This window comes from Diabrotica virgifera, chromosome 5 (genome assembly GCF_917563875.1).
Source record: "Diabrotica virgifera virgifera chromosome 5, PGI_DIABVI_V3a".
Classification (NCBI taxonomy): domain Eukaryota; kingdom Metazoa; phylum Arthropoda; class Insecta; order Coleoptera; family Chrysomelidae; genus Diabrotica; species Diabrotica virgifera.
In genome coordinates, this window is record NC_065447.1 from 189,124,505 (window position 1) to 189,140,538 (window position 16,034).

A 16,034-nucleotide genomic window follows, 5' to 3' on the forward strand; every position below is an offset into this window, starting at 1 on the left:
TTGGGGAGGGAGCTGGTAGGAACTGTTATAGTTATCTGTTGTGAAAGCCGCTCCTACTCCATTTGCAGATCTGGATGCATCGGTATAAATATGGATGTGATCATTAAAACCATTTAATATCTCTAATAATCTCTGATTGAAGATTTTTGCTGGTGTGTCACCTTTCTTGAATGCAGATAGGTTTGTATTACAAGCAGGAAGAGCAATTGTCCATGGTAATATGTGTTGGCTGACTTTAAAAGTATTGTAAGTGTGTGGGATTATTGTGTCTAAGCTCTGTAACGTTGCTCTCACTCGATGATAAAACGGAGGATCCAATCTTTTCCCACAATTAAATGTCGATGGAAATCTATCTGTAAATGTGTTTTTATAAACAGGTACATGTGGGTTAGTTGATACTCTTAAGGCATACATGAGGCTAAGGTATTCTCTCCTGAGTTGAAGGGATGGTTCGCCTGATTCAACATACATACACTCAACTGAGCTTGTGTAGTGTGCTCCCAGTGCAATTCTAATTGCTGAATTATGAACTGTGTCTAGCACTTTCAATAGTGAACCTTTGGCTGAGTTGTAGGCAACAGCAGCATAATCTAGTTTTGAACGAATTAGGGTTTTGTATACAGTCATAAGAGTTTGGAAATCGGCACCCCATTGTTTATGAGAGATACTTTTCATTAAGTTAAGGCCGTTTTGAACTGACAGACGGAGAGAGTGGATGTGGTCTTGCCAAGATAGTCGGCTATCCAGTTTTACTCCCAAGAAGTTGATCGATTCTGAATACTTTATTGGTAAATTTTTTAGGAAGAGTTTCGGTGAATTTACTTGTTTCTTTGGAGTTTTACTGAAGATCATTGCTTTCGTTTTAGTGGGTGAAAATTCTAGGCCAGTAGTATTCGACCAATTCTCTAGTTTGTAAATGGCTTGCTGTATATGGGTCGTCATTGTTGATATATTTTTACCACGACAGAATATAACAAGATCATCAGCAAATAGACGGGCTTTGACTAATGGGCTAAGTGACTTAGCGATGTCATTGATGGCAATAAGGAAAAGTGCAACACTAAGAGTAGACCCTTGAGGAATACCGTTTAATTGGATTTTAGAGTCTGAAAGAAAGTTGTCTATTCGAACTTTGAAGTTTCGCCTATATAAAAAATTATTAATAAACTTGATAATATTTCCTTTAATCGACCAACTTGACAGGATTCTTATGATATCTGATCTCCAGATTGTATCATATGCACGCGTTATATCAAAAAATACAGCCAGACATTCTTGACCACATCCAAATGACTCATGAATTACAGATTCAATATCCACTATGTTGTCTAATGTAGATCTGGACTTTCTAAATCCACTTTGTATAGGGCTAAGTAGCTGTCGATCTTCTAGGTACCACATTAGTCGGTTGCTTGCCATTTTTTCAAGTACTTTGCACATATTAGATGTTAGGGAGATTGGTCGGTAAGACTCTGGGTCCGATTTATTCTTGCCCTGTTTGAGAACTGGTACAATAATGGAATCTTTATTTTAATTTTGAAATATCTTATTTTCATGTTTTAAGACGAACTAAAGAAGCATAATTTTATGTTTATCGTAAATAATAAAGATAGATAAATCATTACTTATGAAATCTTTGAATCTACGAATTCTGCCAGCTAAGAATATGCAAATAGATACTCATAGATGTAAATAAAGCAAATAGATGCTTACAGTTCAGATTAATAAGCCTCATGAGTAATTTTTTGAAAATTTTGCTCAAAATTGTACATCAACGTATATACAGAAAATTCGAGAGAAATCTGAGCGACAATCAATTTGGATTTAGTATTTGGCTTGGTACGAGAGAGGCATTATTGGGCCTCCAGATATAACTACAAAAATGCTGAGATCAGCTAAAAGACGAGTTTCTTGTGAGTTACATTGGGATCAAGTGGCATCGATCAAAATAGACAATCGTCTGATAGCAGAAATTTCAATAAAAAGCTCGTCAGAGCTTTAAAAATGTTTGTCAGAGCTATGTACTTTCTCCACTATTATTTTTTATATACAGTATGTCCATGTGAGTTGTATCCATACGGAAAACTTTTTTATTATTAATTTTACGAAAAAAAGTTATTCTTTATAAAAAGCTCTGCATGGTCCAAAACCTAAGATTTAACCATCAAATATCAAATTTTTTGAATATTATACGAGGTATGTGAAAAAGTTTGAATTTCACTCAGGAGTAAAGTAGCCTTATTTTTCGTAATATTGGAAATTGCTATTATGAAAAGTTGTTTGGAATTAAAAAATATATTCCAATATGCAATTACACCCTTCTAATTAAAAAAAAAAATTGAGAAATTATTGAAAACTATCATTATTTTTTCAGTTATTTCAATGCTGATAACTCTTTTATTATTAATTCTACGAAAAAAAGTGATTTTTAATAAAAAGTTCTGGATGGTCTAAAATTTAAAATACAACCATCTTATATCAAATTTTATCAATTCTATACGAGGTATGTCAAAAAAGTTAAATTTAGATCAAAAGTAAAGTACCTTTATAGTTCAGAATATTTCAATTAGAAGGATGTGATTACATACTGAAACATAGTTTTTAATTCTAAATAACTTTTCATAATAACAAATTTTCGATATTGTGAAAAATAAACGTATTTTACTCTTGAGCGAAATTCATATTTGTTGACATACCTCGTATAAAATTGATAAAATTTGACAAAAGATGGTTGTATTTTAGATTTTAGACTATGTAGAACTTTTTATTAAGAATCACTTTTTTTCGTAAAATTAATAATAAAAGAGTTATCTGAATTAAAATAAATGAAAATAATGTTAGTTATCCATAATTTTTCAAAAAAAAAATTTTTCAATTAGAAGGATGTAATTGCATACTAGAATACAGTTTTTAATTCCAAACAACTTTTCATAATAGCAATTTTCAATATTGTGAAAAATAAAGCTACTTTACTCTTGAGCGAAATTCAAACTTTTTGACATACCTCGTATAATATTCAAAAAATTTGATATTTGATGGTTAAAACTTAGGTTTTGGACCATGCAGAGATTTTTATAAAGAATAACTTTTTTTCGTAAAATTAATAATAAAAAAGTTTTCCATATGGATACAACTTACAGGGACATACTGTATATTCCGAAAAGATATTTCAAAATGCCCTCGAAAATAATGAAAAAGGAATAAAAATCAACGGAGAATAGGTAAACAATGCAGACGACACCGTCATTCAGCCCTGTGATGGATGACCGAAGTTATCTTTATCGTAAAGTTATCCTGTAGTTAACTTATAATTTTCGAATTGGTGTGATGTATCATATTTAACTTAACTACTTGCGTTATTTCTTGACAGTTCTTGAGTCATCTGATATAACAACTGTCACTTTATAACGCGACGTTAAACCTCAAGTTATGAGATAACTCTGTAGTTATGTAAGGTTAGGTTCATATTTTGACTTGTTTTTAGACAGAAATCAAGTGAATTTAGAAGCTAATAATTTAATAAATAAGAATAGAAGGGTAATACAATTTTTAAAACTATACAAAAATCAAATCTAGAGATACAAGTTGAAATTTAATTTTAAGTACCTACTGAGCTTTCTATCCAGAGTTGCCAGATGATATTTTATAAATCCCCCACTTAGAAAGTGTGAAATTCCCTCAAATTGAAGCTCAAACACCCCAAATTTAAATTTTTGCCGCATTTTAATAAATTAGTAGTCAAATGAAGAGAACAGTAAACCAAAATTATACTACTTATCAACGAGGGCCTGAAAATATTTCATAATTCCTACCGTCTTCGATTATATGGGTGTATAATATTTAGTTCTATGTACATTCGCAAATTTAATTTACCATGACTCCTTAAAAACCTCCATAATTTTCTGCCGCCAAAAAATCCCACTACAATTTCTGCTTGGAAAAATTTCCCTAGACGCTTTCAAATTACCCCAAAATTGTGGGAAGATACACCAATCTGGCAACCCTGTTTCTATCTACCGGTTGAAACACCACCGAACTCAAACAGCTGTTTGCTGTTCGGTCATCGGCGGTGGCCGACGACGGGTATTTACTTTTACGATCATCTACCGATCCTGTAGCATATTACGAACAAACCCTCGCACTCACTCCAACTTGTATTATTTCTACATCAGGTTATCTTTGTTACTTCAAACTTTGTTCCTCAAATGTTATTTCTAATATAACGTTGAAGAAATAACTATCTCATAACGGTGGCGGATACATCACACCGAGTTTTACCTAAATAGTTATGGGATCGTTATTCCTGAGAGTTATCTTAACTTTAACTCAAACGTTAAACATAACTTTGGTCATATAAAGTCATACATCACAGGGCTGATTATTGCGGAGAGTGCTGAGGGTTTGCAACAACTTTTGAATCTCACAACATGAGAGGGAGATAGCTTGGGACTGAATATAAACACAAATAAAACAAAAGTAGTGGCTATTACACATGCACCAAATGCCGACATTAATATTCGTATCTATAAAAACAGATAGAACCTGCACAAAAATTCCGGAATCTTGGTTGCTGGATAACAAACAATCTTAATCACGGGGTCGAGATACATGCGCGTATGGAGCACGATATTTCGAATAATGAAAAAATTCCTAATAAACTCTACCTTATCGTTGAATATCCGATATTAATTAGCAAAAACATTCATACAGGGTAGCGAGAAAGTATGGAAACACGGTGATTTCTCGGAAACCGCTCGAACGATTTTTATAAATTTTGGTGAGTAGGAACATCCTAATGCGGCCGATATTGTAGTGGTAATTAAATTGTTGTCATTTCTTCCGTTCTTCTGGAAATCTAATGAACTTTCTTATTTTAAATGGAACACCCTGTATATTTTTTGCGTTTTGAAGTCCTTAAGAATTACTGATTATTTTTCATGTGTTCCCTATACCTAAATGCCATAATTTCTGAGTTATTGCTATATTTATTAAAAAAAAGTTTAACAAATTATACAAATTTATTTTTTTGGACCGGGTAGATATTATTTTTGGGTCATTAGTAACAAAAAATATCCTTTGTAATTTTCCTCAAAAGTTAATCGTTTCCGAGTTATAAACAATTTAAAATTGAAAAAAATCGTAAAATGACGATTTTCAAGCTTCAAAAACACAAGTAAAAAAATCATTTTTAAAATTACAAAGTACTTAAATTCAAACTCAAAACTTTTTCTATCATATCTCTATAAGAATTGTTGACATATTTTATTCTAAAACACTGTTTTTTTTTAATTGTTAATAAAGCTCATATGCGAGGACGGTCTATCGGGCTGCATTAACAACTAAAAAATAATGTTGTAGAATGAAATAAGACGAAATCACTTATCGGCATCTGATAAAATAAGGTTTGAAATTGAGTTTAGGCACTTCATAATTTCAAAAATAATATTTTTTACTTATGTTTTTGAACCCAGAAAATCGTCATTTTTCGATTTTTTTCAGTTTTAATATGTTTATAACTCGGAAACTATTAACTTTTGAGGAAAATTACAAAAGACCTATGACCGACAAAAGACCTAGACCAAAGACCGTATTGTTCCCAATGACCCAAAGAACCTAAAATAATATCTACCCGGTCCAAAAAAATAAATTTGTATAATTTGTTAATTTTTTTTTTTTAATAAATGTAGCAATATCTCTGAAATTATGGCATTTAGGTATAGGAAACATAACATGAAAAATAATCAGCATTTCTTAAGGACTTCAAAACGTGAAAAATATATAGGGTGTTCCATTTAAAATCAGAAACTTCATTAGCTCTCCCGAAAAACGGAAGATTTGACAACAATGTACTTACCACTATCATATCGACCGTATTAGAAATATCCTTACTTACCAAAATTTATAACAATCGTTCAAGCGGTTTCCCAGAAATTACCGTGTTTCCATACTTTCTCGCTACCCTGTATATTCCATATTGCTATACGGAGTGGAAACATGAACCCTCGGAATTACAATTATGATGCGTATAGAAACCTTTGAGATGTGGATTTTTCGAAGGATGTTGAAGATTTCTTCGACAGAGCACATGAACACCAACTAGGTGTTGAGAATAACGGGGACTGAGATAGAACTCCTTAGTATTGTAAAAAAAAAAACAGAAAAACGAGAAAAAAAGAATAAAATGCTCCTGGCTGAAGAATATAAGAGTCTGAACAGGCAAGGAGACACATTCGATGCTAAGAACATCTTAGGATAGAGAGCAATTTGCTGTAGATATTGCTAACCTTCAGTAATAGAGATGGAGCTTTAAGAAGAATAATATGTAATTTATGGACGCTCTTAAAAAGAGAATACATAATATATGTATAGCAGATAAAGGATGAAAATTGGTGTAATTGCTGATAAAAGAATGCATAGAATGCGGTGGAAGTTATAAATTAAAAATAAAAATATATTAAAAATAATTTTATAGGAAATAGGGGTAACTCAAATATTACTACTGTATGATACGGCATGGATATCACTAAATAAGAACTTTTACACAGCATAGCAAGCATTAAAGATAAAAAGGCACTGGGACCAGATATACTACAGATAGACGTATTCTCCTTCTTCCTGTGCCATTTCTAACGGAGATTGGAAATCCTCAAGGTCACCCTGACCTTGTTTACAGCTGACCTAAAAAGTTCATTAGTGGTGCAGCCAAACCACTCTCTTAAATTTCGCAACCATGATATTCTTCTACGGCCTGGATTGCGTTTTTCTTCTATTTTTTTCTATTTTGAGAGACGTTTTGAAATCCCCTAAAAACTATAGACAATCTCACTCCTATCAGGCTTGCTCAATTGTATCTATAAGACTGAAGTACTGTTAAAGATTGGCTTAAACAAACATTGAACATAGACACGATATTGACGAGCAATGACATCGACTAAACCAATTTCTACTATTTAGAACCTTGTAAAGAAATACTAAAGACTTCCCTAAGCAGAATAGAGCAATGGATGAACAACTAAATGATGAAAATGATAGAACAACGGAGACCATATAATAACAAAGGTATAAGAACAAACAATAAATACAGGGAGATTAACTACTAGATAAGGAAGATGATAAATCAGGCAAAATAAAACAAATTTGAAGAGAAATGTAAAGAGATCGAGGACCTCCAAAAAAGATACGAGTTTTTTAATTTACATAAGAAAGTCAAAGAAATGGCAGATTAAGAAACCAAAATCCCACTGTTCTGGATAGACACGGGATTATTATAACACAAATGGATGTGTTATGTTCGATGATGAAAAAGGGGACCTAGATAATAGAGAACTTACATCAGGAAAAATAGGTCCAAATATTGCAAAAGAAGAAATAATAGTACAAGTACAAGCATTAAAAACAATGAAGAGCGGAAAAAGCTCTAGACTTGACATGCTTCCTATCGAGTTAATAAAAGTTATTGATGAACAGCATATTAATGTTTTAGTGACACTCTTGAAGAAAATTTTAGCTCAGGCAGATTACCCAATGAATGGTTAACGTCGATCTTTATTTGTCTCCCTAAAAAAAACGCAAGAGGATGCGCTTATTTTATATTAATATTATATAGGCTATTGATTATGTTCAAAATAAGAAAGCTAAAAGGAACTACAACGTTAACGGGATTTTATTGTCTCATATGGTCAACGGACATCTATGTTTGAAAAAACCGCGGAGTGCTACCATTTAAATGGGTGCGTTTTTAAGAAAGGGGTGAATTAGTCCCTAGGCACAGGGTGAATTAGGGTGAGTTCCGTTCACTTTTGGTACAAACACTTCTAAAGGAAAATTGTTCCAGGATAAATTTACTATCGAAATATCATATTTTTAAGTCAAAAGTATTTTTTTTTACAAAAATAAATTCAAAAGAAAAGCAATAAAAAAACACAAAAGAAAGTAATTTTGTTTTTAGCCCAATAATTTCTTTCCACGTGGATATAGGTATAGGCATTGCTTTAGCGAAAAATTACTTCCATCCTTTCTTTTTAAAATGACGTTTGGTAGAAGACTCTATGATTTATATTTTCCAAAATAGCATTTTTCAAAATTTGCCGCTCACAGAATTTTTGAGAAATTTTCCCCATTATTTCGCAAACATTGTTCTGTAACTTTTTTCTACGCATTTCTAGGTATATGCAATGGTACATTTGGTAAAAAGAAAAGTCAATTGCCTTTAAAATTGTCTACTGTGTAAGGTCGTACGACTATTTTTAAACAAGTTATGCTTTTTCAAGCTTTTATACTTTAATGATTTTTGATATTTTTTATGATTATTTTTTTAAATTTCTCATTATGACTTTTTTTTCTTGTACATTTAAGTATATACATTTTAGAATAAAAAAAGCTTATTTTCTTACTTTAAAATGTTGTATTGCAATCACCTCTAGGACTATTTTTAAACAAGATATCCGTGGGATATCCAAGCGGATCCGTAATTTGAGAAAAAATTTAATTTTTTTTTATTTTTTCAATTAGAATATAATTGCATATTGTAACATAATTTTTAATTCCAAATAACTTTTCTTGATAACACTTTTCGATATTGTGGAATATAAAGGTACTTTACTCTTGAGCTAAATTCATATTTTTTAACATACCTCGTACACTATTGATAAAATTTTATATCTGATGATTACATCGTAGGTTTTAGACTATGCAGAGCATTTTATAAAGAATAATTTTTTCATAAAGTTAATAATAAAAAGTTTTCCATATGGTTCCAACTTAGTGGGACCTATTGCATGTGTATAATATGTCAAACTATGAAAAAGCATATCTTGTTTAAAAATAGACCTAGAATATTTTACAATACACCATTTTAAAGTAAAGAAAATAAGCTTTCCTTTTTATTGCACTAAGTATACAATAAAAAGTTATAATGAGAAATTTAAAAATAATCGTAAAATATATCAAAAATCATTAAAAGTATAAAATTTCGAAAAACCATATCTTACTTAAAAATAGTCATACAGCCTTATACGATAGACCATTTTAAAGGTAATTGACTTTGCTTCCTACTAAACGTAACATTGCATGTACCTAAAGCTGCGTACAAAAAAGTTACAGAACAATGTTTGCGAAGTAACAAGGAAAATCGCCCAAAATTGTTGTGAGTGCCGAAATTTGAAAAATCATATTTTGGAAACTGTAAATTATACAGACTTACACCGAACGCCATTTTAAAGAGGAAGGATGGAAGTTTTTTTCCTATGAAGTAATGCCTATACCTATATCCCCGTGAAAAAAAGTTGTAGGGCAAGAAACAAAAATGCTACCTTTCGTGTTTTTTTCTTGCTTTTCTTTTAAATATATTTTTGTATAAAAAAATATTTTTGACTTTAAAATGTGATATTTCGATAGTAAATTTAACCTGAAACAATTTTTTTGTAGACGTGTTTGTACCAAAGGTGAATAGAATTCACTCTAATTTGCCTTGTGCCTAGGGACTAATTCACCCTTTTCTCAAAAACGCACCCCTTTAAATGGTAGCACTCCGCGGTTTTTTCATATATAGAGTTCCATTGACTCTATGAAACAATAAAACCCCGTTAACGTTGTAGTTCCTTTCTAAAATACATAATCAATAGCCTAATAATAAAATATTTTATTTTATTATAATAATATTTAATATTTTAATAAATATATTACCTAGCAAAGTATCTACAGTTGTACTGCTAAGGTAATCATGACAATCGAATACTTTCCCTTGTTCCTTTCTAAATGTTTCGACCAAAGCAATAGCGTTTCTGTTAAAGACTGGCATGAAGGATTTTAAGATTGAGGTGTGGAAAGTTGGTGCAATCATTTTCCTGTGGGACCTCCATTTTTCGCCTGAAAAAGTAAAAAAATAATATATACATTAGATTAAAAAAAAAGTTCTGCGATACAAGCGATCCTAACTTAAAAGGTTCTGTTTGCAAAATAAATATCTTTGAAGGAAACGATGGTGTTAAAATAAGAAAAAATATATCTGTCTTTAGTTTTGACCCCGGAGAGCACTCCCAAATCATGATTTGGGAGTGCTCCTCGTGCTTGTTTATTTCTAGTGCATCTTTATCGTGATTTTAGTGTAGACTTTCTTTTAAATCTTGCATTAGTATTTTTCCGAATGCGGTAATTTGGTTAATCCATTTTTTAGTGGATGTTGCTTGTGATCTTGACCTCGTGGATCTTTTCCAAATTGATGGAACCATATTCTCCGTGGCTAATCTCGTAACACGTTTACAGTTTTTTTGATTTCATTGACATTAATGTAGGACAATTATGTTATTTACTATTCTAACTGGGAACTAAGCCACAACTTGACTTAAAATAGTATCATGACTTCATGAGGTTTTTTCATGGTTTTTGCTCGTGATTTACCATGGAATCATTAACACGAGAATTTAACTGTCACCGTTATATGTGTGTGCCCTTTTAAAAATAAATCACATGCAACGATTTTTTGTGACGGATATTCTTGAGCTAAAGTTGACTTCATGTAATTGAGTGAACTATCTTTCAATAAAGTTATCCCAGGAACGCACCTCTAAATATTGGCAATATATTCCTGAATCGTCGATATGAATGTGCCAGATTAAATTAAATTATAAGGAGAATTGTTTTACTAAGCAGCAACATTTTTGTTTAATTTAGTAATATTTTGTATTTTGATAACGACGTCCGACGTGGAAGTCGAAACGTCAATAAAATCATTTTTTAAATTAAATTGTGACAGTCCTTAATTTATTTCCCAGTTAGAATAAAAAATTAGATAAATTCCACAAAGAAATAGCTTCAGAATACAGTTGTGTTACTGTTCGTTAAATAAAGAGAATATGCATAGAAAATGATTACTAATGATTATTTTTTACGTTATTGTTGTTATTTAGAGAGTAGACAAATGCAACATGTGCAATAATGATCAACTCATTTATTTACGTTGTTGGTATATTTTTAATCACAAACACCGAAGAGAAAATTTAAAAATAGTAGACCACTTTGGGTGTCAGGTGTATAGGAAAAACCATACAGAATTTAAAATGGAATATTCTTAATTAACAAAAGTTATGATATATTAAGGATGAGAAAAAGAAAAGAAATAACTATAAATAGGATGAAGGAACAGTAATAGAACCAGTCTTTTTTTTAAATGTTTGGAAAATATAATAAGAAATGATGGGAAAACTTACACGGCAAAACGTGGATTGTGCAAAAGAAACATAAATCGTGATGACGTGACTGTGATGGAATACATGAAAAGAACTGGAATTACGAAGTTTGAAATATATTGCAAAATAAATAATTGATAGATATATAGTAGAACCCCGATTATCCGTGCTCCTCGGGACCGGAGGTGGCACGGATAATTATTGAAAAACACGGATAATCCGAACATGTATTTCGTATGTATAATACATATGTACGTATACACAAACATAAATATGTTTGCTACCATAAAAAATAACAGAAAAAATAAATATTTCATTATTAGTCTCTCTTTCGGCGTATTGAGTTACCGTCGAGTGATTTACGATGACGCTATTTTGATAAAACCTCAAAAATGCAATTTGAGTAATATAAAATCCGCAGCACGGATAATCCGCATCCGGGTAATTGGGGTTCTACTGTACATAATATATAAAAAATGTGCTATAAAAAGTTATACCATAACATTTTAAAATGTCGTGACTTTTATAAAATGCTTTTTAGATTCTAAGACTCTAGATATTTATATTTACCTTTGCTGATAAGTAGGCCGTCACCAAGCCAGGGTTCGAATAAACTATACTCAGAAGATTTTTCCAAATGTACACTATTACCTAAAATTACCTGAGACCAAAAAGAAGGGATATAAGTGTGCTTGTATATACATTTTCTATTTATATTACTTACTTCTATATCATCGGCATTTCCGATGCCAATGATCAATCTAGATCCAAGCCAAAACCTAACGACATCAATTTTGAATTCTTCATAATATTGAACTGCGTCTCTAAACAATCCTGAAATTGGACATTAGCAAAATTACTTATTTTTTAGAAAATAAAAACTTTGTTGTTCACATACATATCTCAGAAGACGGTAGTTCTCGCCAGTGGCACACAACCCCCTTACATGCCACACTATACATATATAGGAACTTTTTGATACTGTCATTGAATCTGTCTGTTGAATTGAAAAATGAGCCAAATCCAATCTAAAAGTTTAGGAAAAGACTCGCCAGTTCCATATTTTGAGCCAAGAGTGTCGATTTTGCGCCCCCCCTTTTTGGGTCCGTTTTTCGTTCGCGTCGCGTGTGTGTGTGTGTGTGTGTGTGTGTGTGTGTGTGTGTGTGTGTGTGTGTGTGTGTGTGTGTGTGTGTGTGTGTGTGTGTGTGTGTGTGTGTGTGTGTGTGTGTGTGTGTGTGTGTGTGTGTGTGTGTGTGTGTGTGTGTGTGTGTGTGTGTGTGTGTGTGTGTGTGTGTGTGTGTGTGTGTGTGTGTGTGTGTGTGTGTGTGTGTGTGTGTGTGTGTGTGTGTGTGTGTGTGTGTGTGTGTGTGTGTGTGTGTGTGTGTGTGTGTGTGTGTGTGTGTGTGTGTGTGTGTGTGTGTGTGTGTGTGTGTGTGTGTGTGTGTGTGTGTGTGTGTGTGTGTGTGTGTGTGTGTGTGTGTGTGTGTGTGTGTGTGTGTGTGTGTGTGTGTGTGTGTGTGTGTGTGTGTGTGTGTGTGTGTGTGTGTGTGTGTGTGTGTGTGTGTGTGTGTGTGTGTGTGTGTGTGTGTGTGTGTGTGTGTGTGTGTGTGTGTGTGTGTGTGTGTGTGTGTGTGTGTGTGTGTGTGTGTGTGTGTGTGTGTGTGTGTGTGTGTGTGTGTGTGTGTGTGTGTGTGTGTGTGTGTGTGTGTGTGTGTGTGTGTGTGTGTGTGTGTGTGTGTGTGTGTGTGTGTGTGTGTGTGTGTGTGTGTGTGTGTGTGTGTGTGTGTGTGTGTGTGTGTGTGTGTGTGTGTGTGTGTGTGTGTGTGTGTGTGTGTGTGTGTGTGTGTGTGTGTGTGTGTGTGTGTGTGTGTGTGTGTGTGTGTGTGTGTGTGTGTGTGTGTGTGTGTGTGTGTGTGTGTGTGTGTGTGTGTGTGTGTGTGTGTGTGTGTGTGTGTGTGTGTGTGTGTGTGTGTGTGTGTGTGTGTGTGTGTGTGTGTGTGTGTGTGTGTGTGTGTGTGTGTGTGTGTGTGTGTGTGTGTGTGTGTGTGTGTGTGTGTGTGTGTGTGTGTGTGTGTGTGTGTGTGTGTGTGTGTGTGTGTGTGTGTGTGTGTGTGTGTGTGTGTGTGTGTGTGTGTGTGTGTGTGTGTGTGTGTGTGTGTGTGTGTGTGTGTGTGTGTGTGTGTGTGTGTGTGTGTGTGTGTGTGTGTGTGTGTGTGTGTGTGTGTGTGTGTGTGTGTGTGTGTGTGTGTGTGTGTGTGTGTGTGTGTGTGTGTGTGTGTGTGTGTGTGTGTGTGTGTGTGTGTGTGTGTGTGTGTGTGTGTGTGTGTGTGTGTGTGTGTGTGTGTGTGTGTGTGTGTGTGTGTGTGTGTGTGTGTGTGTGTGTGTGTGTGTGTGTGTGTGTGTGTGTGTGTGTGTGTGTGTGTGTGTGTGTGTGTGTGTGTGTGTGTGTGTGTGTGTGTGTGTGTGTGTGTGTGTGTGTGTGTGTGTGTGTGTGTGTGTGTGTGTGTGTGTGTGTGTGTGTGTGTGTGTGTGTGTGTGTGTGTGTGTGTGTGTGTGTGTGTGTGTGTGTGTGTGTGTGTGTGTGTGTGTGTGTGTGTGTGTGTGTGTGTGTGTGTGTGTGTGTGTGTGTGTGTGTGTGTGTGTGTGTGTGTGTGTGTGTGTGTGTGTGTGTGTGTGTGGATATGTTGTTAAGGGAGCAAAGTATGCTAAATTTTCAGTCACTCGAGCGTTATGGGAACCTATTGGGTTGTGATTATTAGGTCCTAAAACCTAAGTAAGTAAAGTGTATTGTGTAAGTAAAGTTTTCCATTTTAGTGGGGCTTTCGATTTTTTAATTTAGTTTTCCATTTCCAACAAGCATTTTGTCCGATTCTAGCGCCATCTATCCATAATTCGAAAAAACGTCTCGAATAAATATCTCGATAGACTTTTCAAAAATATTTTGAAAGTGTATTTTGCACTTTTTCGATCTCATGTTTGTTTTGCGAAATATCGCGAGGTTTGTACATATAATTTTAAATTTACCCCCTACCCCTCTCCGTGGGGGGTAATGTATATTACCATTCGATATACTTTTGAAAAATATTGAAGGCATATTTTTAGTTTTTCGATCTGACGTTAATTTGGCGAAATATTCGCTTTTTTGTGAAATTTTTGACTCGCCCATTTCCTTACGCCCCGCTCAAATCGCACAATTTCGAGTATTTTTAAAGATTGACCTTTTTTTCGGGTTCCCCTTAACGAACTTCCCTGTGTTAAGAGCCAATATTTGTATAGGAGCATCTGCAGGGTACCAGGTTTCTCCCCATATGATAATCTGACGTGCTCGAGTAACTGCAAAAATCCCCGCTTGGGTTCACCTACCATGTGTGTGGAATATGTTTCAAGAAGGGGTCAAGCCCGATTTAGAACAAGTGTATTCTGTGACTTGACCACCCATAAGTCAGCTACACGACTGGGTATTTACACCAGAGCATATTTTTTGGGTGAGTAATGTATCCCAGGTTCAAAGAGAAGTAGGAAAACTGCAAATACATCAAATCAATAGCGCTTGAGATTAGATTTCAAACGTCTCCTAAGTGGTTAGGATCGGATATATACACGGCCCTGTATAGCCGAAAAATTTGGTTTTTTGACAATTCTCCAAAAATTTGCACCTACGAATTGCGCCAATAACAGCGTTTGTAGGAGGTCTCCAGTAGAATCTAGCGGCATATACCACATATTTGGGAAAATTCGAATCTTTATGTTATAGGCCTCATATACATCAAATTCATTGCGTATGGGAAAAGACGGTTATTAAAGCTCATTAAATCCTATAATACTTTTATAATCATATTATATAATCTTAGGTTCATGAGACATTAATTATCAACACATTTCAAACGCGTCTTTACTGGTGAAAATGGCTTAAACCGTTTAGAAGTTATCGAGCTCCAAAATTATAATCCACTTAACCAATATCGCTGATATGTCCTAGGGGTTATAAAATTAAACTAGGGGGATATCCGAGTTTATTTGCCAGCCTTTCCTATATATTTTTCAATCTATTTCAAATAAAAAAATCTAGTGTACATTCGATGGACACAAGAAATTATATTGAAAAATATATATAGAGTTAGCTGGGATATGAACTCGGTTTACCCGATACCAAGTTTAGTGTCGTTACCACTAGACCATTTCGGCGATAATGGTTGAACTATTTATAACACTTAACAGCTAATTAAGCAACATTACTACATTCAAGTTCATAAAAATTTCTAAAAACTTTAAAAACTTCTGATACAAGAATACTGCAAAACGTATTAAAACTGAGTGGCGCACGCTATTCTAGCTGCAAAAGAGCTGATATGAATATTACGTGGCCACAAATGTATTTTAATTTTGATTGAAAATAAAATTCTAGTCTCATAGGGGAATGCATATAGATTTTCACTTCGGAAAAAATCAAACAAGATACAACTTTTTGTAATTTCATTAAGAAATGTTTAATACACAACATATCAAAAAGTTCTACTCGAGAAGTGGGTGCTTCATTTTTTAATAAACAAATGAATTGCGAAGTTAGATGTTTTTTTAAATTACAAAAAAACCGACTTGACCGTTGAAAAATTCAGAAAATTTTACAAAAAAATTTTCTATAAAGATTTTTCTAAAAATAAATCTGTAGCTTCTATAATTTTTCATTTATAACTCTAAAGTCACCCTTCTCACAAACATTGGCGCACTGTAAACTAGCGTACGGCGAAGTGCACGGTTGAGTTATTTTAATGGAATTCTTTAACTAATGGATCAAATGAAATTTTATAAATTGATCATGAAAGAAGAATAATTTAGCTATCTTATGGT

General features: G+C 33.6%; 1 protein-coding gene across 1 annotated transcript in view; it reads right to left on the reverse strand.

The window, feature by feature from the left end:
• The window catches only part of LOC114330212 (cytochrome P450 4g1-like), a 70,775-nt gene that overhangs the window by 39,270 nt on the left and 15,471 nt on the right, over positions 1-16,034 (reverse strand). Inside the window, exons 3-5 of the mRNA XM_028279532.2 lie at positions 11,911-12,020; positions 11,757-11,847; positions 9,685-9,867 (exon numbers count right to left, since the gene is read on the reverse strand). Coding sequence (XP_028135333.2) covers positions 9,685-9,867; positions 11,757-11,847; positions 11,911-12,020 — 384 coding nt within the window. The remainder of the gene's footprint in view (positions 1-9,684; positions 9,868-11,756; positions 11,848-11,910; positions 12,021-16,034) is intronic.